Raw genomic sequence first — 21,352 nt, forward strand, 5'->3', positions numbered from 1 at the left:
CCAGCCCGCGCCCCAGCCGACCCCCAGCCCCACGGTCTGTCCCCTACCAGCTCCCCAGCCCCACTCCCAGGCCCCCAGCCAACCTCGTAGCCATCTGGGGGGAGAGGGGGGTTAGCACTGCCCCAGCCCCACTGCCAGTCCTCAACCAGCCCCCCCCGCATAGTCAACGGGGGGGGGGTTCTTGGCCCCCTAGGTCGACATCAGGGCTGGCCCAGCCGCCCCGTAGGCCCCCGTCCGTACCGGGCTCCTGGACGATGTAGGCCACGCCGCAGGACCCGTCTTTCCTGTCCTCAAAGGCGATCTCGGCCTTGCTGGGCCCCTCGACAGCGATGGAGAGACCCCCGGCGCCCGCCTCCCGCGTCCAGATGCTGAACTCGGCTGGGGGGGGGGGGGGGGGGAGAGAGAGACGCTGTTACCCAGGCTGCTGTGCAGGTCCCTCCCTCCCTCACCCCCCAACAGCCTCCAGCACCCGCTTACCTGGCACGCCAGCCTCGGCCCGCTCCAGGCCAGGGCCCCCCGCCCGCACCTTGTGGGCGCCGCCCTCTCCCAGCGGCCCGACGGTGAACTGGAAGGGGCTGCCGGGAACGTGCTGCCCCTTGTACTTGACGCTGACTGAGTGCACTCCTGTCTCGGCGGGCACGAACCGGACGCAATAGGTGCTGTTCTCCGCCTCCAGCACCTCGGCCGCCAGCCGCTGCCCTGAGGGGCCCGTCACCTGGGCCGTCATGTCCGCCAGGCTGATCTCTGGAGGGAGAGGGGGGTCAGATGCCCCATAGTGCCCCCCACCAGCCACCACATGATCTCCCAGCCGGCCGCCCAGAGCCCTCGCCCCCAAACACAAGCCCCCTCCTGCCCCCAAGCCCCCTGCCCCAGCTCACCTGGGATCTTGAGGCTGAGGTCGCAGGCACTGCCCACGTTGGCCACAGGGGGGGCGCGGCGTCGCCGGGTGATGCTCTCCTTCACCCGCCCCTCGCCTGTCACCTTCACCGAGAAGGGGCTCCCTGTGGGGGGGGAGGGGGTCAGACAGGGTTGGGCGGCCACAGACAGGGCCCCACAGCACTTCCTGGGGTCACCCACGCCCCCCACAGGGCCTAACGGCCCCTGGACCCCCCACCCCAGGGGTTGCTCTGACCACGTATCGCTGGGGAAAGTAGCGTGGCCCCCCATGCTGGCCGAGTGCCCTGCAGGGACAGGCCCCCCCGGGGGCATAGCCCGGGCCCCCAGCTCCGCGCTGGGCCCCCCACCTGGCACATGCTGGTCAGCAAATTTGATGGAGATGATGTAGTTGCCCGGCTCCGTGGGGCAGTAGGTAACGCGGCAGGTCCCGTCCTCCAGGTCTTCCGTGTTTATGTCCACCTTGCTGGGGCCCTCGATGGACAAGCTGAGCCCACCATAGCCTGGGGGCACAGGAGGAAGTGGGGGGGCTGCAGGCCTTCCAAGCACCCCCCCCCCTCACAGAGAACCTAGGAGTCCTGGCTCTAACCCACCAGACCCCATTCCTCCCAGAGCAAGGAGAGAACATAAGAACGGCCCTACTGGGTCAGACTAAAGGTCCATCTAGCCCAGTATCCTGTCTGCCGACAGTGGCCAGTGCCGGGTGCCCCAGAGGGAATGAACAGAATAGGGAATCATAAAGTGATCCATCCCCTGTTGCCCATTCCCAGCTCCTGGCAAACAGGGGCTAGGGACACCATCCCTGCCCATCCTGGCTAATAGCCATTGATGGACCTGTCCTCCATGAACTTATCTAGTTCTTCATTGAACCCTGTTATAGTCTTGCCCTTCACAACATCATCTGGCAAATAGTTCCACAGGTTGACTGTGCGTTGTGTGAAGAAATACTTCCTTTTATTTGTTTTAAACCTGCTGCCTATTAATTTCATTTGGTGACCCCTAGTATCTCCCTTTAGCTGTCTCTTTTCCAAGCTGAAAAGTGCCAATCTTCTTAATCTCTCCTCATATTGAAGCCGTTCCAGACCCCTAATCATTTTTGTTGCCCTTTTCTGAACCTTCTCCAATTCCAATAGATCTTTTTTGAGATGGGGCGACCACATCTGCACACAGTATTCAAGATGTGAACGTACCATGGATTTATATAGAGGCAACAGGATATTTTCTGTCCAATTATCTATCCCTTTCTTAATGATTCCCAGCATTCTGTTCGCTTTTTTGACTGCTGCTGCACATTGAGTGGATGTTTTCAGAGAACTATCCACAATGACTCCAAGATCTCTTCCTTGAGTTGTAACAGTTAATTTAGACCCCATCGTTTTATACGTATAGTTGGGATTATGTTTTCCAATGTGCATTACTTTGCATTTATCAACATTAAATTTCATTGCCATTTTGTTGCCCAGTCACCCAGTTTTGTGAGAGCCTTTTGTATCACTTGGCAGTCTGCCTGGGTCTTAACTATCTTTAGTAATTTTGTATCATCTGCAAATTTTGCCACCTCACTATTTACCCCTTTTTCTAGATCATTTATGAGTATGTTGAATAGAACTGGGCTCAGTACAGATCCCTGGGGGACACCCCTATATACCTCGCTCCATTCTGAAAACTGACCATTTATTCCTACCCTTTGTGTCCTGTCTTTTAACCAGTTACCGATCCATGAGGGGATCTTCCCTCTTATCCCCTGGCAGCTTACTTTGCGTAAGAGCCTTTGGTGAGTACATTATAGCCACTGGATCCCCCTTGTCCACATGCTTGTTGACCACATCAAAAGAATTCTAGTAGATTGGTGAGGTACGATTTCCCTTTACTAAACCATTGTTGACTCTTCCCCAACAAATTATGTTCATCTAACTGACAGTTTTGTTCTCTATTATAGTTTCAACCAATTTGCCCAGTACTGAAGTCAGGCTTACAGGCCTGTAATTGCCGGGGTCACCTCTGGAGCCCATTTTAAAAATTGGCGTCACCGTAGCTCTCCCTCCAGTCATCTGGTACAGAAGCGGATTTAAATGATAAGTTGCAGAACTACTAACTGTGGTTTGTAAGTTCCTTCAGAACTCTTGGGTGAATCCCATCTGGTCCTGGTGACTTATTGCTGTTTAATTGATCAATTTGTTCCAAAACCTCCTCTAATGACACCTCAATCTGGGACAGTTCCTCAGATCGGTCAGCTAAAAAGAACCCAGGAGTCCTGGCTCCCAGCCCCCCGGTTCTAACCCATCAGACCCCCCTCTGCTTCCGGAGCTGGGAGAGAACCCAGGCGTCCTGCGGCCGCACCTGCGTCCCGGGTGTCGATGAGGAACTCAGCCGGCTCGAAGGTGCGCCCCTCACTGAGGCCAGGCCCCGAGACGCGGACCCGGCTGGCGTCACCGATCTCTGACTGGCTGATGGTCACCGTGATGGGGCTGTTGGGGATGTGTTGCCCGTTACGCTTGATGTTCACCAGGTGCTCGCCCACCTCCTTGGGCACGAACGAGATGCCTGGGGGAAGTCGGGAGTGAGGGGCACCGGCAGGGCTGGGGGAGCGCAGGGCAGGGCAGGGGCAGCAGGGCAGGGCAGGGGCTGCAGGGCAGGGCAGGGCTTGGGGAGCGCAGGGCAGGGCTCGGGGAGCGCAGGGCAGGGCAGGGGTGAGGGGCACCGGCAGGGCTGGGGGAGCGCAGGGCAGGGCAGGGGCTGCAGGGCAGGAGTGAGGGGCACCGGCAGGGCTCGGGGAGCGCAGGGCAGGGCAGGGGCGGCAGGGCAGGGGCGGCAGGGCAGGGGTGAGGGGCACCGGCAGGGCTCGGGGAGCGCAGGGCAGGGGCGGCAGGGCAGGGGGGGCAGGGCAGGGCTCGGGGAGCGCAGGGCAGGGGTGAGGGGCACCAGCAGGGCTCGGGGAGCGCAGGGCAGGGGCGGCAGGGCAGGGGTGACGGGCACCGGCAGAGCTGGGGGGAGCGCAGGGCAGGGCAGGGGCGGCAGGGCAGGGGTGAGGGGCACCGGCAGGGCTCGGGGAGCGCAGGGCAGGGCAGGGGCTGCAGGGCAGGAGTGAGGGGCACCGGCAGGGCTCGGGGAGCGCAGGGCAGGGCAGGGGCCGCAGGGCAGGGCAGGGCAGGGGCCGCAGGGCAGGGCAGGGCAGGGCAGGGGCGGCAGGGCAGGGCTAGCAGGGGCGGCAGGGCAGGAGTGAGGGGCACCGGCAGAGCTGGGGGAGCGCAGGGCAGGGCAGGGGCGGCAGGGCAGGGCAGGGGCGGCAGGGCAGGAGTGAGGGGCACCGGCAGAGCCGGGGGGCACTGGCTCCGCGGGGAGGGGGCGAGACTCACCCACGTGGCCGTTGCGCAGGCGTTTGAGCTGGCAGGGCTCCTCGCGCCCTGATGGGGGGGGTGACGGTCGCCGTCAGCTGGCTCAGATCCGTCTCCGCGATGTCCAGGGGGATGTCGGCCGAGGAGCCGACCTTCAGCTGGGACATTCGCAGTGTGTCGTCGCCTGGGGTTGGGGTTGGGGTTGGAAGGCATGAGCCGAGGGGACCCCCAGCCCCAGCATCCACCCCCCCAACCCCTCCGTCCACCCCACCCGGCCCCTCCCTCCCTCCATCCTGCCCCCCAACGCCAGCCTGTTCCCCCCCAGTCCCTCCGCAGCCCAGGAGAGAAAACCATGCCCCCAGCCCCCTCCCGTGGACCCACCCCCAGCCCCGCCCCAGGGAGCCGCCCCCAGACCCCCCACGGGGAGCTGCCCCCAGACCCGCCCCCCAGGGAGCCCCTGCTGACCGGTGATCCGGGCGGTGAAGGGGCTGCCCGCGATGTGCTTCTCGTTGTATTTCACCACGATGCTGTAGTCGCCGGGCAGCACGGGCAGGTAGGAGACGCTGCAGGTGCCGTCCTGGTTGTCTGTGCAGCTGATCTCGGCCTTGGAGGGGCCCTCAACTGCCAGGGACAGCCCACCTGCAGGGGGGAGGGATCAGTGTGGCCCAGCCCCCGCTCCCAGCCCCCCGGCTCTAACCACCAGACCCCACTGCCCTTCTGTAGTCGGGGATGGAACCCAGGCGTCCTGGCTCCCAGCCCCCGCAGCTCTAGCCCACCAGACTCCTCTACCCTCCTGGTTTCTCCCCCAGCCGCCTCCCCCCACTCTAACCACCAGACCCCACCCCACCCCAAGCTGGGGAGGGAACCCAGGCGTCCGGCCTCACCTTCGCCGGCATCCTTGGTGTTGACAGTGAAGGTGGCCGGCTTGTTGACCACGCCGTGGATCAGCCCTGGGCCATAGGCCGTGACGTGCCCACTGTTGACGTAGTCCACGTAGAACTGCAGGGGGCTCCCTGGGGGGCACAGGGTGGAGGGTGTGTGTCAGAGCCTGCATTGGCCCTTCCCCCAGCCACGGCCCCCCCACCGCTCCCTGAGGCAGCTGGGACGTGGCCCCCCCCGCAGCACCTGGGACGTGCCCCCCCCCCCCCAGCACCTGGGATGTGCAGGCTGTCACAGCGGATGTCCATCTCGTGCAGCCCGGCCTCCGTGGGCGCGTATCTCACCGTCACGGTCCCGTCCTTGTTGTCCGTGATGTCGGGCTTGGCCACCTTCCCCGAGGGCATCCGGACCTCGCCTGGGGGCAGAGCGCGGGCAAGGGAGGTTGTCAGTCCTGGCCCATGGCCACTCCCCTGCCGGGGAGACATGGCCCCTCTGGGCTGGTTATATAGGCCTTGAGCCCGGAAAGGGGGGGGGGAGGGTGATCCCCTGCAACGCAGCCCCACTGGAGACGGGATGTGATACCCCAGTAGTCACCCACCCCGGAATTCGCATGTTTTGTGCACAGTGTGCCTGAGGAGGGGCCGTTCTCAATGTCTTGATCTGCTCGGCTGCGACAGCTCGTTGGATTGTGTGTGTGTGTGTGTGTGTGTGTGTGCGTGTTACTGAAATGTGGGTGTGGGGGGGCGTGTTACTGAAATGTGTGGGTGTGTAGGGGGGGGGGGGGTGTTTTCAACCTCCCGACAAGCAGCCTTTCAGGGAGGACAGTGAAAAGGCCGTGGCTCATTGGGGAAACGCACACACCCCCCAGGGTCACCCTAGGGACCGAGACAGCCCAACCCCATAGGAAGTGTGGGGCCCAGGTAAGAGCTTTCCAGCAAGTGGGGAGAAGCTAGAAAAGGGGGCCGATGACATCAGAGGGGCCCTCACTCTCCCTGCAACGACACACGGAAACACCGAAGGGGCAAGGACACGCTGGTCCGAGGCGAAGGGATTTTTCTCCTGGGAAAGCCGAGGCAGCTTGTGCCGCAAGCCCCAGCCGGCCCGTCCGTCGCGCCGGGGGAGGACTGGCCGATTGACACCCCAGGGAGGGGGCGACGCTCCGTTTGGGGGCTATTTGCTGGGTGAGCCGCTTCCATCTGCCGCTCTCCCTTAGCATCACTTCTGGACTCTCTGTCGGGCTGGTTTTGTCTAAGGCCAGTGTGTGGAAATCGGACCTGGGGGCCGAAAGCCGGGCAGATCCCCCTCCACATCGCAGGGGAGGGGGGGGAATGTCCCGAGCTGACCTTGGGCCGATCCCAGGGCAGCGCCCGACAATCCCAGCTGGAGGTCACAGTCCGGGGGGCGGGCGGCACTTGAGTAACTGGGCAGCTCTCCCCAGGCAGAGCTGATCTCAGCGTGTGTGTGAAGCCGCAGCTGGGGTTGTCCCTACCTGTGTCTGAGTGTGGGAACTTATCACAGCACCCCAGTGCGAGGGGGAGCCCAGGCTGGTGGGTCGGGGGGCTCAGTGGTACCCCAGTTCCAAGTGGCACCCTGGGGGGAATCTGTCACACAGGATGCCAGGCCCAGAGGGGCCCATGGGGGCGATCCCAGGGGGGCACGGGACAACCAGGCCGGATGCTGGGCCAGAGGGGAAGGGATTACCAGGCCGGATGCCAGGGTTAATGGGCCCAAAGGGCTGCTCTGGCTATATTAGGGTCTCCCCTGTTCTAGGGGACCCCGAGTGGGGCGGGGGGAACCAGCTGCCAGCGAGGGGGAGAGTCTGTTGGATGTCAAATGCCATTTCCAGGGGACGCGGCCCCACAGCACCAGCTCCCCAGACTTACCCGTGATCTCCCCCTTCTTGATGGTGAACGGAATGACCAGGTCAAACGGCCGCAGCCCGGCCACGTCCAGGCCATTGACTCCCATCAGGGGACGGTCCGTGGCCTGCGAAAGACCCATGAGACACCCCCCAGGCAGAGCAGTGAGGCGGGGGTTGCTGTACGGAGAGCTGGGGAGGCCTGGCCTACCCCCAGATGCTACATGGGCCCTGGAACAGCCCGGAGGGGGGCTCCCACAGCGCCCAGCCAGAGTCCAGCGTGCGAGCAAGTTTTGAGTCTGGGGAGATAGGCTGCATTGTCGTTACTACGTGGCCTGTCTGGAGCGTCATGTGTCACTCCGCTGGGCTGCGACACCAGGACGGGGAGAGGCGAGCCTAGACGGGGACGGATCCCGGCTCCCCCGCGCACTCACCAGGACCTGGAAGGGGCTGTTGGGGATGTGCTCGCCCCCAAAGCGGACGCAGATGACGTATTTCCCGGGCTGGGGGGCCGTGTAGAAGATGTCGAAGGTGCCATCCTCGTTCTCCACCACATCCACGTCCACCTCGGAGCCGTCGGGCGTGCAGACCGTGCAGGTCACCTTCCCTTTGCCCGCTGCCTTGGTGTCCACCGTGATCACCGTCTCCTCCCCGATCTGGATGGTGGGGCCGATTCCGGCGCCTGGAGGGGTGGGGGGATTGAGAATCTGCCCAAGCCACACACCCCCACCCACCACCCCCTCATGCAACTGCAGCAGCCGGGAACGGAAATCCCCAGCCTGCCTCAAACTTCGTCCTCAGCCGGAACCCGGCCCCCACGATCAGGGCGCCCCTCCGCACTAGGCGCTGCACAGACCCTCCGGGAGCCGTGGGGCTCCCCAGCCCTGCAGATGCCCCCACCAAGCGAGGTCAGGAGCGGCACGGATCCCCAAACAGACTTGGGGGTGCAGCACAGAGCCAGCTGAGATTGGGGTCCCTGTCAGGCCCGTCCGGCCCCCATCCAGGTTCACAGCCCCCTGCCCATCCCTGGCAGCGCCCAGCGCGATGGGGCCCCAATCCCAGACCTGGCCCATCCCATTGCTCCCCCCACTGCCCTCCTCCCAACGGCTGAGAACCGGCCAACTCGTGCCATGCGGCCCCCAGGACGGAAAGCGTTAAGCTGGCAGTTAAAGCCCCAGCAGCAAAGCAAAGCAGCCCCCCCCCCCCCCCCCCCCGGCCAACCCGACCCCTCCCCTGGCAAGCAACCCGACAGCAGGAGAGTCTGGGGCTTCAATGCTTTGAGGTGCCAGAAACCCCCCCAAGTCATTCAGGACGGGCCTGCCCGGGGGGGGGGGGGGGGGAGAAGGGGGGGTTGGGAAGAGCCCCATGGGACCTCGCTCAGAGCTGGGGTTTGGTTCCAGCTGGAACTTCAAGTGGACAAAAGTTGGGTTTGGGCTCAAAAACGAATGTTTCAAAGTGAAGCCGAGAGCCACCGTGGCCCCTCGCGCCTGACAGGGAGCCCCCTCCCACAGGAGACACGGCTCCTCGCGCCTGACAGGGAGCCCCCTCCCGCAGGAGACACGGCTCCTCGCGCCTGACAGGGAGCCCCCTCCCGCAGGAGACACGGCCCCTGGCGCCTGACAGGGAGCCCCCTCCCGCAGGAGACACGGCCCCTCGACACAGGAGGTTGGGGAGCTCCAACCCCGGGGGGGAAGCAGCTTGAGACGCGGTTTGGTTAGCAATTGGGTGGGGCACTGTCTGGTGGAGAACTGGGTCACACTTTCGTTCCAGCTCGGCAAACGGAGGCTGCTCCTGGGCTCGTCGAAAAGCCACCCAGTCAGAACTCAAAATAGCCTGAAGCTTCATCCTCCAGCCGGAAAACCCCTCCTGCCAGTCGGCTCGAAGCTCATTCTCCCCTGAAGCGCCCGTTTGGAGACAGGTTTGACTCAGTTTTCCCGCAGAGAAAAATCAATCTGTGTCTTTCAATAGTCGGCGCCTGGAGCGTGTTTGTAAAGTCAAGAACTTCGGTTCAAACCTCCGCAGACACTTTGAAACCTGGGTGGGCGTCAGCAGCCCCGTTTCCCGGCCTCTGCGCGGGACGCCGGGTAAGGGAACCTCCTGACTGCTAAGAGCCGCGCGGGCGGCTCGGTCAAACCCGCACGACCACGGAGATGAGTCAGACTCTTGCTCTGACTCGAGGCAGGATCTCAGCCCGGAGACGGGCCAGGGCGTGCGGGGGAAACAGAAAACCCTGGCGCTGAGGCAAAGGAGCGGATTTCCTCTCGCAGACATGATTTTCGGGGGGGGGAGAGGAAGAGAGAGAAATCAGTGGTTGAGGGAGCTGCATTTTCCGGTGAAAAAGGAAGTTTTAATCCAAAGCCAGAGAGGTCTGAATGCACTTCGAGGTGGCCGTTGGAAGGGAAAGGAAGCCGCTTCGCACCACAAGGGGACGAAGGCAGCTCCAACCTGGCCCTGCCGGTCAATCTCCACGGGGCGCCCGCGAAGCTCAGCTCCAGATCCCGGCGTCGGGGCATCTCCCGGGCCCCTTCTCCCGCAGGAGCCCCCTTGCGGAGTGGGTGTCAGAGCTCTGGCGCAGGGTGAGACGGCCGGCGGGCGCAGGGCCCCCGCGGTGCTGCTGCCAGGAGAGGGGGGTCACCCATCCCTCCCTCCCTCCTGAAGCCATGCAGCCCCGGGCCACGCGGCCATGCAGGGAGGGGGTGGGTGCAGCGGCTGGCTTACCTAGCCCGTGACCTCCAATCGACACTACGGTGACGGGGCAGAGAAGCGAGGAAAGGTCAAGTGAGACACAGATCACACCCCCAGCAGCCCCCCACCCCCCTCCCGCAGTGGTGGGCCCCGGAGGTGGCTGCCGAAGCAGGTGGTGTGTGCCAGCGTGAGGGTGGCGCGGCCCCCCCCGCCCGACCGCCCCATGCCAGCCTCCCACGGTGCTCACCAGTGACTGTGCACTTGCTGGCATCGCCGGTGGGCAGGGCCCGGATGCGGTAGGGGGAGTAGGGGATCTCGTCCCCGCCGTATTTGATGAGGATGGTGTAGCGGCCCGTCGTGTCAGGCACATAGGAGACTGTGTAGGTGCCGTCCTGGTTGTCCCGGATCGTGGCCTTCTTGGGCTTCCCCTCGGGGTCCTGGGGGGCATTGGGGGGATGAAGAGAGAACAGAGTCCCCCTCCCTGCCCCCCCCCCCCCAGCTCCCCTGCTGCAGGCAGCCCTCTCCCGATCCCTGGAATCTGCACGGCCAGCAGCCCCTCGCCGGCGTCCTGGGGGCGTCGGGGGGGAATGAACAGAGAACAGACCACCCTCCCCACCCTCCGGCAGCCCCTTCCCACCCGCTCACTGTGATCTGCACTGCCAGCAGCCCCTCACCGGCGTCCTGGGGGCGTCGGGGGGGAATGAACAGAGAACAGACCACCCTCCCCACCCTCCGGCAGCCCCTTCCCGCCCGCTCACCGTGATCTGCACAGCCAGCAGCCCCTCGCCGGCGTCCTTGGCGTCAATGGTGAACTCCACAGGCAGGCTGGCCGGGACCCCGGTGGTGTTGAGCCCAGGGCCGCTGGCCTTCACTTTGCTGGCGTCATGTGTGGGCAGAACCTTCACCTTGAAGGGGCTGGAGGAGGAGGGGGTCAGTGCCGGCCGGGGGGGGGAAGGAGGCCGTGCCCCACTGCTCCCCTCTGGAGTGGGGCGAGGTCTCTGCTGGATGGCCATCCCTCTGTGCCCATGCCTGGCTCCCTACACCCAGGCCAGCCTGGCCCTGCTGCCCCAACTCCCAGCCTCTTTCTTGGGCATGGTGCCCTGCCCTCACCCCCTATAGATCCCACCAGTCCCACCTCCCCCAAGCAGCACAAGCTGTCTGGCCAGCACCCCAGTACCTGCGTGGCACTTCCTGGTCTCCGTAGTGCACGGCGATGCTGTAGGGTCCCTCACGGCTGGGCACGTAGCTCACTGTCTGGGTGCCGTCGGCATTGTCCACCACCTCCACCGGCTCCACCACGCCTGGGGGAGGGAGATGCTGGGGATCAGGGGGTCTGGGCCGGGCCTCAGTTTCCCCTTTTCCTCCCCCCGCCAGCAGCAGGCACTCACCTTTGGGGCCCTGCACCTTGACCTGCAGGGGGGCCACGCCCGCCTGGCTGGTGTCGACGGAGAAGGTCTGGGGTACGCTGGCCCGCACGACGCCCGGCGTCAGTCCTGGCCCCGAGCACAGCACCTTGGATGAGTCCACCACATCGTGCACCGGCACCTGGAAGGGGCTCCCTGCCGGGGAGGGGTGGGGGAAAAATAGGGGGAAACTGAGGCCATACCCCAAGCCCTGCCCCTGCGGCACCCCCAGCCCCTCACATCACCTGCCTGCAGGGCACCCACAGCCCAGGTCCTGCCCCCTCACCCAGACCCACCGCGGGCCAGTCCTCACTCACACAGACTAAGCTTTGCCCCGCCCTCGGTGCCCCACGGCCCAGCCCCACACCCTGCCCCCATACCTGGCACCTGGTGCCCGCCATAGGTGACGTTGAGGCTGTAGGTGCCGGGTTCGTAGGGGACGTATTCCACCGAGCAGCTGCCGTCCTTGTTATCAGTGCAGGACATCTTGGCTTCGGAGGGGCCCTCCACGGCCAGGCCCAGGCCCCCGGTGCCGGCACCCCTGGGAGGGGGATGAGAGAGCAGCACAATGGGGCTCAGCCACTCAGGGGAGAGAGCCTGAGCGGTGCCAATGCACCCTCCCCCCCCGGGACTCTGGAGCAGTGCCAGCACCCCCTCTCCTTCCCCCCAGAACCTCCCCCCAAGCAGGAACCCCAGAGTGGTGCCAATGCCCCCCGTCCTTCCCGCCCCGTCACGACCCCAGAGTGGTGCCAGCGCTCCTCCTCCTTTCCCCCGGGGACCCCCCTTCCCCCGAGCCGGAACCCCTGAGCAGTGCCAAGACCCCCGCAACCCCCCCCCCGAGCGGTGCCAAGGCCCCCCCTCCTCCCATCCTACAACCTCCTGAGCCAGGACCCCCGAGCAGCACCAAGGCCCCTGCAACCCCTCTGAGCAGTGCCAATGCCCCCCTGCCCCCCCCAAGCGGTACCAACGTCCCCCCCGCGACCCCCCCCAAGCTCTCCCTCCCCCCATGACCCCAGAGTGGTGCCACCCCCCCCCCCCCCCCGAGACGGGACCCCTGAGCGGGGCCAGGCCCCCCCGGCCCCTGACCTGGTCTCCACGGTGAAGCGATTGGGTTGGTTGGTGGTGCCGCTCTGGAGGCCTGGCCCGTGCACTCGGACCCGGGTGGGGTCGCAGCCCTCGGTGACCGGCACCCGGAAGGGGCTGTTGGGCACAGGACTCCCGTCGTAGGTCACGTCAACGGAGTGGACGCCTGCCAGGGGGGCGGGAGGAGAGGAGAGGAGAGGGTCAGGGCTCCGTCCCACCCCCGCTCCCCTCCCCCCATGCCCCGGCCCCTGGCTCACCCTCCTCGTAGGGGGTGTACTCCACACGGTACGTGCCATCGCCCAGGTCCTGCACAAAGGCCTCGGTCAGGTTCCCCGAGGGGTTGGACACCCGGGTTTTCACGTGGGGCCCACCAGCCGTCCCCAGCGCCCGGGCGTCCACGCTGAAGTCTGTCGTGGCCTCCCGGAACACGCCTGCACCGAGGGGGGGGGGGGGAAACCAGGGGTCAGGCCGCGGGCCAGGCCCCCCCAGCTGGGCCCCCCAGGAATTACCCCTGCCCCCCACTCTGCCGGGCCCATCTCGCCCACCCCCATGCATCTGTCCCTGCAGATCCCTGCCCCCTTCCACCAGCTGATCTTTGCCTCCCTGTGCCTGTCAGACCATCGCCCCCGTCCTAGCCCCATACCCCTTTGCTACCCCCACAGCCCTCCGAGGCCCACTGATATTCCCCTTCCACGCTGAGCCCGTCCCCCAGTGCCCCCCATCCCCAACCCCTGCGCCCCCCCGTCCCTCTGCACCTTCCATCTCGTGTGCCCCGCTGACCTTCACTGTCTACGCTGGACCCATCCCCCAGTGCCCCCCATCCCCTGCATCCCCCCCATCCCCAGCCCCCTGCACCCCAAGCCCCATCCCCTGCTCCCCACTGACCGTCACCATCCACGCCGGGCCCGTAGACCTTGACCCCGGAGGTGTCGAGGGCCGGCTCCACCTGCAGTGTGCTGGGGAAGTGGGGCACGGGCTGCCCGCCGTACTTGATGGTGATGGTGTAGGTGCCGGAGCAGAGCGGGGTATAGGCGATGGTGTAGGTCCCATCGCCGTTGTCCTGCACCCGCACCTCGGCTTGCGCCCCGCCCTCTGAGATTATCTCAATGGTGAGCTCGGCGCTGCCGGCCCGTGAACAGTCCACGTGGAACTGGCCCGTCTGGCCGGCCGTGGCCCGTTCCAGCCCTGGCCCCGAGCAGGTCACCTTGGAGGGGTCGAAGCGGGGTTGGACGGCCGCCCGGAAGGGCGAGCCGGGCACATGGGTGCCCGCGAACAGGATATTGATGTTGTAGTCGCCCGGCTCCGTCGGCAGGTAGGAGACAGAGCAGGTACTGTCCCCGTTGTCCAGGCACTCGATCTTGGCCTCGCAGGGACCCTCCACCGTCAGCCCCAGGCCCCCCGTGCCGGCCCCCTTCGTGTCAATGGTGAAGGGGGCGGGCAAGCCAGCCTGGCCGCCCTGCAGCCCCGGCCCGTAGGCCTTCACCTGCGGGGAGAGGGCGGGGTGAGGGGCCCTGAGCTCACTGGGTACCTGCCTGCCGCAGCACCGCCCCCCCGTGCCTCGCCAAGGCCTCGCCAGGTACCCACCCACCCGAGCACCACCCACCTCGCCAAGGCCCCGCCCCTCACCGGGTACCCATTCACGCCCCACCTGCCTTGCTAATGCCTCGGCCCACGCTCATCTTGCCAGGTACCCGTCTGCCCAGCATGGACCCCCACCCACCTCCCCCCGGCCTTCACCTTTGGGCAGGGGAAGGACTCTAGCCCCCCAGCAAATGGGTGTGGGGTGTCCCACCCCACAGGTCCCCCCGGCAGCGCTGCCCATGGGGGGTAGCAGGGGACACCCACCTTGGAGGGGTTGGTGGGGGGCACGGCCTCCACGGGGAAGGGGCTGCCGGGGACGGGGGCTCCGTCGTAGGTCACCTGAACCTCGTAGGGCCCCTCCTCGCGGGGGATGAATTTCACCACGTTGTTGTCGGGGCTCAGGCCCGGCTCCACCTTGCAGGGCACCGACTTGCCCGCTGGCCCCGTGATCTTTGCGGCCACCTTGCCCTGTCCGCCGGCCCCCTTGGACTTGACCGTGAACTCCTGGTCCTTGCCCGCCTCAACTTCTGCACAGAGAGGGAGAGCCATGAGCCCAGAACGAGGCATGTCTGCCAGCCCCCTCCCGCCCCACCATGGGCCCCCACCCCACCCGCTGTCAGATGTCACTGCTCCCTATAGGAGCCAGGTTCTCCCAGCCCCCGCACCAGCATCGCGCTCGCCCCCTTAGCTGCAGCCTGGCATGGGGCAGGCACGACCCCGAGCTCCCCCCCTCCGGTCCCCAAATGCCGTGTTTGTCCCCTTCACTGGGTCAAGAGGCCCAGCCCTCCCCGCCCGGGTACGCACTGTCAGCCAGGCCGGTGATCTTGATCTTGCCGAGGTCCAGGCTGGGGGCCACGCCCACGCTGAAGGGGCTTTTGGGGATGTGGTCTCCGCCGTAAGTCACCGCCACACCCAGGTTACCCTGCGTGACGAAGCGGGAAGGTTTGTATCATTTTCTCTGAACACCATGTGCGTGCCTCAGTTTCCCCCGGGTGTTACTCAAGTCTCTTGGTGGTGGGACGAAGGGGTATGACCGTCGCAGCAACCCTTAGAGGGCAGGTGTGACTGCGACAGGCACAGACAATGGCTAGTCACTCTGTCGCCTGGCCACTGATGGCTGGGGCAACCCTTCTGTGTTACGTTGGCTGAAAGTCCCTGCAGGGTACAGATCGGGGGCCACATCGGGACCCTCACCCCCAGAGGGAGCAGAGACCAGAGCGAGGGGACTCCCTGAGGGGGCCGACGGCAGAGCCAGGCTGCTGGAGGCTCAGAGAAGTGCAGAGTTTAACCCCCCTGGGAGAGTGCACCCCCGAGATGGGCTGGGAGCCCGGGATACCCTGCAAGGGGAGATGGAGCCCAGCCCCAGGCCTGGAGGGACCCGGAGCCAGGCCCTGCCAGCTCAGGGGGATGGGGCCAGGGCCCCCCCTCGTACCTGCTGCACAGGGGTGTATTTCACTGTGTGGGTCCCATCGTGGTTGTCGATCACCTCAGAGTCCCGCACGACCTCGCCCTTGGCCGGGGCCGGTGAACTGCACGTCCAGGGGCGCCCGGCCCCCTGCCTTGGCGTTCACCGTAAAGTGGGTGGGCTTGCCCAGTTCCACGCCTGCCGGGAGGTGGGGTGGGGGACCCATGGTGTCAGTGGATGTATTTGCCCCCCTTTCCCCTCCGTCCTCCCCGGCTGCCTGCGCCCCCCCTTCCCCTCTATCCATCCGCCCCCCACTGCCTGCGTCCCCCTTCCCTCTCCACCCCCCCCCCACTGCCTGCGTCCCCCATGCCAAGTCAGAATTTCCTCCCTTGCCCAGACCAGCCCCCTGCCCCCCAAACTCACCAGTCCGGTTCAGCCCAGGCCCTTCGGCCTTGACCTTGCTGGCGTCGTGGGATGGGTCGACCTTGATGCGGATGGGGCTGGTGGGGGTGGCCTAAGGAGGTAGCAGGGAGTCAGAACCATGCGCCCCCCACCACCACCACTCTGCCACTCTAAGCAGGGTAGCTCCCCTCTGCAATGAGCTCCCGCACTGCCTCCAAGGCCCCCCAACCCCAGGAAGTGGGGAGCCCCCAGCGCTCCCAGGGCAGAGTGTGGTAAGTGGGGTTTTATTCATCTGGTTATGTTGCATGCGAGTCTTACTGTCCTACACTAATAAGGCGTGTGCCTCGGTTTCCGTATGTACTGCACCACTGCTTCAGTGGTGGGAATTGGGTACAGGTGAGGCTGCCCAGCGGTCTGCAGGTATGCAGCTGGAGACCCGGGGGGGGGGGGGGGGGTGACCAAGTGACACCTTTTGCAGGACAAAGAGGCGGAGGAGCAACAGGTGCGTGGGAGGTTGGTTGTTGGAAGCTTTGCAGTCTGCTTGGGGGGCTGGAAGAGGGGGAGTCCAGGTGTCTGGCCCGGGACTCCCCAAGATGGGCTTGGCTGAAAGTCACTGATTTCTGGATACCAAGCTCTGATCTATGCCGTGTTCCTGTCAACGAATACACCGTTCTGTTCTGCATGCTGGCTGAGAGTCACGTCCGGGGGGGGGGGGGGGGGGGGGGGGGGCAGGGCCCTCTGGCTGCCCCAGGACCCCGCCGGGGGAATTGCTGGGGGAAGCGCACGGGGGGGCAGGGGAGGCCGAATGCTCCGGGGTCAGACCCAGGAAGGTGGAAGCTGGGGAAGCTCCTGGTGCTGGAGACAGTCTGCTCCCAGAGAGGAGGCTCCCCAGAGTCCTGGCTGGCTTCGAATGGGGACATTCCAGAGCATCGCCCGGGGATCCCGTGACACAGAGCCTGCCCCATAGGAGAGATCGATGAAAAGCACCTCCCCCCTCGCATCGCGCCCTTCCCACCCCCTGCTCCGCCCGAGGCCGTGCCCCTGAAATATGGGCAGGATGCGGTGAGCGGAAAGCACCAGGATTGTGGTCCCCCCCACCCGGCTTTCCCCCTGGTGGACCTGGTCGGCGAAGAGCACCATGATGGTGTAGGTGCCAGGCCCGCGCGGCGTGTAGCGCACAGTGAACGTGTCGTTGTCGTTGCGGATGATGTCAAAGTCAATGTCAGCCTCGGCCGGCCCCACCACGCCCGGGGCACACTTGATCCCAATGCTCACGTCACCTGGGCGGAGGGGAGGAACCCAGCAGAGCCGTCAGCTCCCCGCACAGCCCCCCTGCCCTGCCCCCCGCCGACCTCTGCCATGCCTGGGTCACCCTCAAATCGCCAACCCACCCCCCACAACTCCCCCTATGTGGGGGGTGCAGGGAGACACGTTAGAGCCCCCCGGCTCCCACCCCACAGCCTGCCCCCAACCCCCCCAGCCTGGCCCAGAAACCAGGCTCCCCTCCAGAGGCCCCCAGCCCACGCACACACACACACACACACACACACACACACACACACACCCCAGCCCCGAGGCCCTCCCCGGCACTCACCCTGCCCAGCCTCGGCACAGTCCACAGTGAAGTAGGTGGGTTCGTGGGCCTTGAGCCCCGTCTTGGCCACGCCGGGGCCGTACACCTTCACCTTGTGGGGGTGGCTGCCAGCCCCCACGTTCACCTGGGGGGGAAGGGACAGGTCAGATGGGGGTCCCCCCACCGAGCTCTTCACCTGGGGCCAGCACCCTGACAGGGAAGGGGCCACAGAAGGCCCCAGCTACGGGGTCGGGGTGTGTGTGTGTGTGTGCTTGGCATTATAATGCCTATTGCTGCTGTAATACACAAACAGCCCCCCCCCCCCCCAAAGCCGGGGACAGAACCCAGGAGTCCTGGCTCCCAGCCCCCCCTGCTCTCACATACCAGACCCCCCTCCCCTCCCAGAGCCAGGGAGAGAACCCAGGAGTCCGGGCCATCCCAGGGTCTCAGTGCAGAGGGAGGCGGACAATGTGGGGGGGGCTATTTCAGCAAGTCACCCCCACCCTGGTGGCAGGCCCGACCGGGCCACCGGGCCCCAGTGTCTGGTGCATTACGGCCAAGGCCTGGGATCACTAGGCCCAACCTGTTACCATGGGTAACCTAGGGTTACCATATCTATTAAATAAAAAAAGAGGACCCTCCACAGGCCCTGGCCCCGCCCATTTCCCCCACCCAAGCCCCGCCCCAACTCCGTCCCTTCCCCACCCTAACTCCGCCCCCTCCTCCCTCCCACTCCCAGCCAGGGGGAAAGGGCTGCCCGAGTGCTACCGGCTTCAGGGTTTGCCGGGCAGCCCCCAGACCCTGCGCTCCCGGCCGGCACTTCCCCAGCGCAGCTGGTGCCCGGGAGGGGAAGTGCCCAGCCGGGGGCGCAGGGTCTGGAGGCTGCCCGGCAAACCGTGAAGCCGGTAGCGCTCGGGCTTCGGGCAGCCCTCTTGCCTCCGGACCCTGCGCCCCCGGCCGGGCACTTCCCCTCCCGGGCTCCGGCAGCTGGAGTCCGGAGGCACGGGGCTGCCCGAAGCCGGTAGCGCTCGGGCAGCCCGGCTCTTAAACAGAGCCGAAGAGTCAGGGGAGGAGCAGAGCCGCCATTTTCCCGGACATGTTCGGCTTTTTGGCAATTCCCCCGGACGGGGGTTTGAGTGTCGAAAAAGCCGGACATGTCCGGGAAAGAGAGACGTATGGTAACCCTAGGTAACCCCCCCAGCCCACTGCATTATGGGACAAAATCCCTGTATAATCCGGGCCTGGGATCACTAGGCCCAACCTGTTACCATGGGCAAATCCCCCCCAACCCCAGTGCATTGTGGGACACGCCCCCCCCCCCCAGCCAGCCCCAGGGCATTGTGGGACACCCCCCACCCCAGTGCATTATGGGACAAAATCCCTGTATAGTCAAGGTCTGGCTTGGGATCACTAGGCCCAATCTGTTACCATGGGCAACCCCCACCCCATTCCCAGGGCATTGTGGGACATGTGCCCGCCGCCCCCCCCCGCCCAGCCCAGCCCCAGGGCATTGTGGGACATGTGCCCACCCACCCACCCCCCGCCCAGCCCCAGGGCATTGTGGGACACACACACCCCCCCAGCTCCCAGCAGAGGGTCCCCCCCATGGGGCACTCACCCGGTAGGGGCTGTTGGGGATGTTGACGCCCCCCCAGGACACCATGGCCGTGTGTTTCACCGGCTTCTTGGGCACATAGGAGCAGCTGTAGGTGCCATTGCCGTTGTCCTTCACCGCCACATCCACCGGGGAGCCCTCTGCATCCTGGGGGCAAAGCGGGTAAGCTGCCAGCCGGCCCCCAGCCCTCCCTCCTCCCGGGGGGGGGGGCAGAGCGGATCAGCCGCCAGCCGGCCCCCAGCCCTCCTCTCCTCCCCGGGGGAGGGGGGGGGCAGAGCGGGTCAGCCGCCAGCCGGCCCCCAGCCCTCCCTCCTCCCCAGGGGGGACAGAGCAGGTCAGCCATCACCTGGCCCCCAGCTCCCCACCCTCGGGTGCCCTCCGCATCTTGAAGGCAGAGTGGGGTCAAGCCCCCAGTCCCCCCACTTGGCACCTCCGCCAGGATGCACCTAGCCACCCCGTCTGTACACAGCCACGCTGACCTGCCATGCCCCGTGCCACCCCAGCCCTGGGCCACCCCAATCTGGCAGCCCCCTCTCCTCACCTGCACCTGGACCTTCAAAGGGGCCTTCCCGCCATTCTTGGCATCCACTGTGAACTCGGCTGGTTTGTTGATGGCAACACCCGTCTTCTCCAGCCCAGGCCCGTGGGCTTTCACCTGAGGGGGAAGGGGGCGCAGGTGAGAGGGGACCCTGCCCTCATGTCAGCCCCCACTATCAGCTGTGGGCCCCGCTCCCCTCCCCGAGCCGGAGAGAGAACCCAGGAGTCCTGGCTCCAGTCCCAGCCCCCACACTCCCCTCACCAGTACCTTCTCGGGGTGCAGGTCGCGGGGGGCGGGGCGGATCTCAGCCATGAAGGGGCTGTGCCGAATGTCGGCCCCCGTTGCACAGGACGTGCACGGCATAGTCGCCCGGCTCCTGGGGCCAGTAGCGCACGTCGCAGGAGCCGTCGCCCCGGTCGTCACACTCGATCCTGGCCTGGGACGGGCCCTCCACCGAGAACCCTGGGAGGTGGGGGGGGGGGGAAGGAAAGAGGGTTGAGACCAGGGGTCTCGGCCCTTCCACCGCCCCCCAGACCCAGGCCCCAAGGGGAGACCGGCCCCTCCACCACCCAGGCCCCCCCGGCCCCTACCTCTGTGGAGGGGGGGTCCCCAATGAACGCCCAGCCCTTCCCCCACCCCAAGATGGGGATCCCGGCAGCACCCAAAGCCCTGCCACCCGATTGAGATCCGGGGGACCTGCATGAGCAAGCAGCCCCCCCGACCAAGACTGGAGCCCCCCTCGCAGCCTCCCCAGCATTTCCCGGACCCCCACCCACCCTTACTTCCCGGGTGGGACCAAGATTGGGGAATCCAGCTCCCCCCACCCGACTCACCTGCCCAGCTCCCCCCTTCCCCCCCCAGCTCCCCACTCACCCAGCGTGCCCACGTCATCCCCAATGGCCTCCACCACAAAGTCAGCCGACTTGCCGACCACGCCGCCCTCCAGCCCCGGCCCCCAGGCCCGGACCTTCTGGCTGCCGCACTCAGGGCCGACCTTCACTTCAAACGGGCTGGGGGGGGGGGGGGGAAGAGCAGGTCACAACGGGGTCCCCATGGCACTGCACCCCCCCCCCCCCCGTGTCCCTCTCCCCAGGGCATCACACACACACACACACACACACACACACACACACACCCACCCACATTGGGGCATTGCCTGGGTCCCCACCCAGTCCTCTCAGCGTGCACCGGGGCATCCCGTCCCCAGCCATCCCAGCATGCACCAGGCCCCACTGTGCCCCCCCCAAGTCTGCCCCCCCAGCAGCCCGCGGGGCGCTTACCTGCGTGGCACCTGCTGCCCCCCCCAGGTGATGGTGACCGTATAGTTCCCGGGCAGGGTGGGGAAATACTCGAAGGCAAAAACCCCATCGCCCAGATCCTTCTGCTTCACGCTCTCCGGCCCCTCTGTGGGGAGACAGGGTCAGTGTGGGGCAGCCCCCCATCCTCCATGGGGCAGCCCCTCCCACCACAGGCCCCCTAGATCCTTCTGCTTCACGCTTTCTGACCCCTCTGCAGGGAGACGGGTCAGTGTGGGGCAGCCCCCCCAGCCCCCCCCCCACCTTCCATGGGGCAGCCCTCCCATTGCCACCTGCAATCCCCCCCCCCCGGGGTAGGATGTCCACTCACTTGGGCCCTTGACCGTGACCTTGAGCTCCCCACTGCCAGCGCCTTTCGTGTAGACCTTGAAATCCGCCGGCTCCTTCACCCGGAGCCCCTTGGGCTGCAACCCCCGGCCCGTGGCCCGGCAGGCACTGGGGCTACAGGCTGTGGGGGAGGGGAGACAGACCGTGAGAGGGACCTAGGCGTCCGGGTGCCCCCCACCCCCACCAGGCATTGGGGTTTCAGTCTCAAGTGAGAGAGGAACCCAGGCGTCTGGGGCTCCCGCTCCCCAGTGACACACAGCAGGGGGGAGAAAGAACGAGAAGGACCCAGGCGTCCAGGTGCACCCCATCCCCACCAGGCATTGGGGTTATTTGCTAGGCAGTGAGAAAAGGGACCCAGGCGTCCAGGGCCACACCACCCTCACCCAAATGCAGGCTCTCTGGGCCCCAGCCCCCCTCCCAGGGGAAGGGGACACCCGCCCGCAGCCCTCCTCCCGCCC

General features: G+C 66.0%; 1 protein-coding gene across 1 annotated transcript in view; it reads right to left on the minus strand.

Annotated features, from left to right (window-relative positions):
• The window catches only part of FLNA (filamin A), a 40,765-nt gene that overhangs the window by 4,649 nt on the left and 14,764 nt on the right, over window positions 1–21,352 (minus strand). The window contains 35 exon segments of the mRNA XM_054014937.1: window positions 241–378; window positions 478–744; window positions 879–1,001; window positions 1,245–1,397; window positions 3,235–3,438; window positions 4,251–4,308; window positions 4,310–4,413; window positions 4,695–4,868; window positions 5,114–5,242; window positions 5,383–5,523; window positions 6,992–7,094; window positions 7,401–7,648; window positions 9,685–9,708; window positions 9,899–10,088; window positions 10,410–10,566; window positions 10,829–10,952; window positions 11,040–11,210; window positions 11,435–11,595; window positions 12,141–12,303; window positions 12,395–12,568; window positions 13,023–13,620; window positions 13,983–14,245; window positions 14,523–14,640; window positions 15,151–15,237; window positions 15,239–15,321; window positions 15,547–15,637; window positions 16,645–16,805; window positions 17,120–17,243; window positions 18,717–18,860; window positions 19,255–19,368; window positions 19,519–19,590; window positions 19,592–19,713; window positions 20,125–20,261; window positions 20,532–20,655; window positions 20,878–21,015. Coding sequence (XP_053870912.1) covers window positions 241–378; window positions 478–744; window positions 879–1,001; window positions 1,245–1,397; window positions 3,235–3,438; window positions 4,251–4,308; window positions 4,310–4,413; window positions 4,695–4,868; window positions 5,114–5,242; window positions 5,383–5,523; window positions 6,992–7,094; window positions 7,401–7,648; window positions 9,685–9,708; window positions 9,899–10,088; window positions 10,410–10,566; window positions 10,829–10,952; window positions 11,040–11,210; window positions 11,435–11,595; window positions 12,141–12,303; window positions 12,395–12,568; window positions 13,023–13,620; window positions 13,983–14,245; window positions 14,523–14,640; window positions 15,151–15,237; window positions 15,239–15,321; window positions 15,547–15,637; window positions 16,645–16,805; window positions 17,120–17,243; window positions 18,717–18,860; window positions 19,255–19,368; window positions 19,519–19,590; window positions 19,592–19,713; window positions 20,125–20,261; window positions 20,532–20,655; window positions 20,878–21,015 — 5,382 coding nt within the window.

Source organism: Malaclemys terrapin, assembly GCF_027887155.1.
Source record: "Malaclemys terrapin pileata isolate rMalTer1 chromosome 20 unlocalized genomic scaffold, rMalTer1.hap1 SUPER_20_unloc_1, whole genome shotgun sequence".
In the NCBI taxonomy this organism is placed as follows: domain Eukaryota; kingdom Metazoa; phylum Chordata; order Testudines; family Emydidae; genus Malaclemys; species Malaclemys terrapin.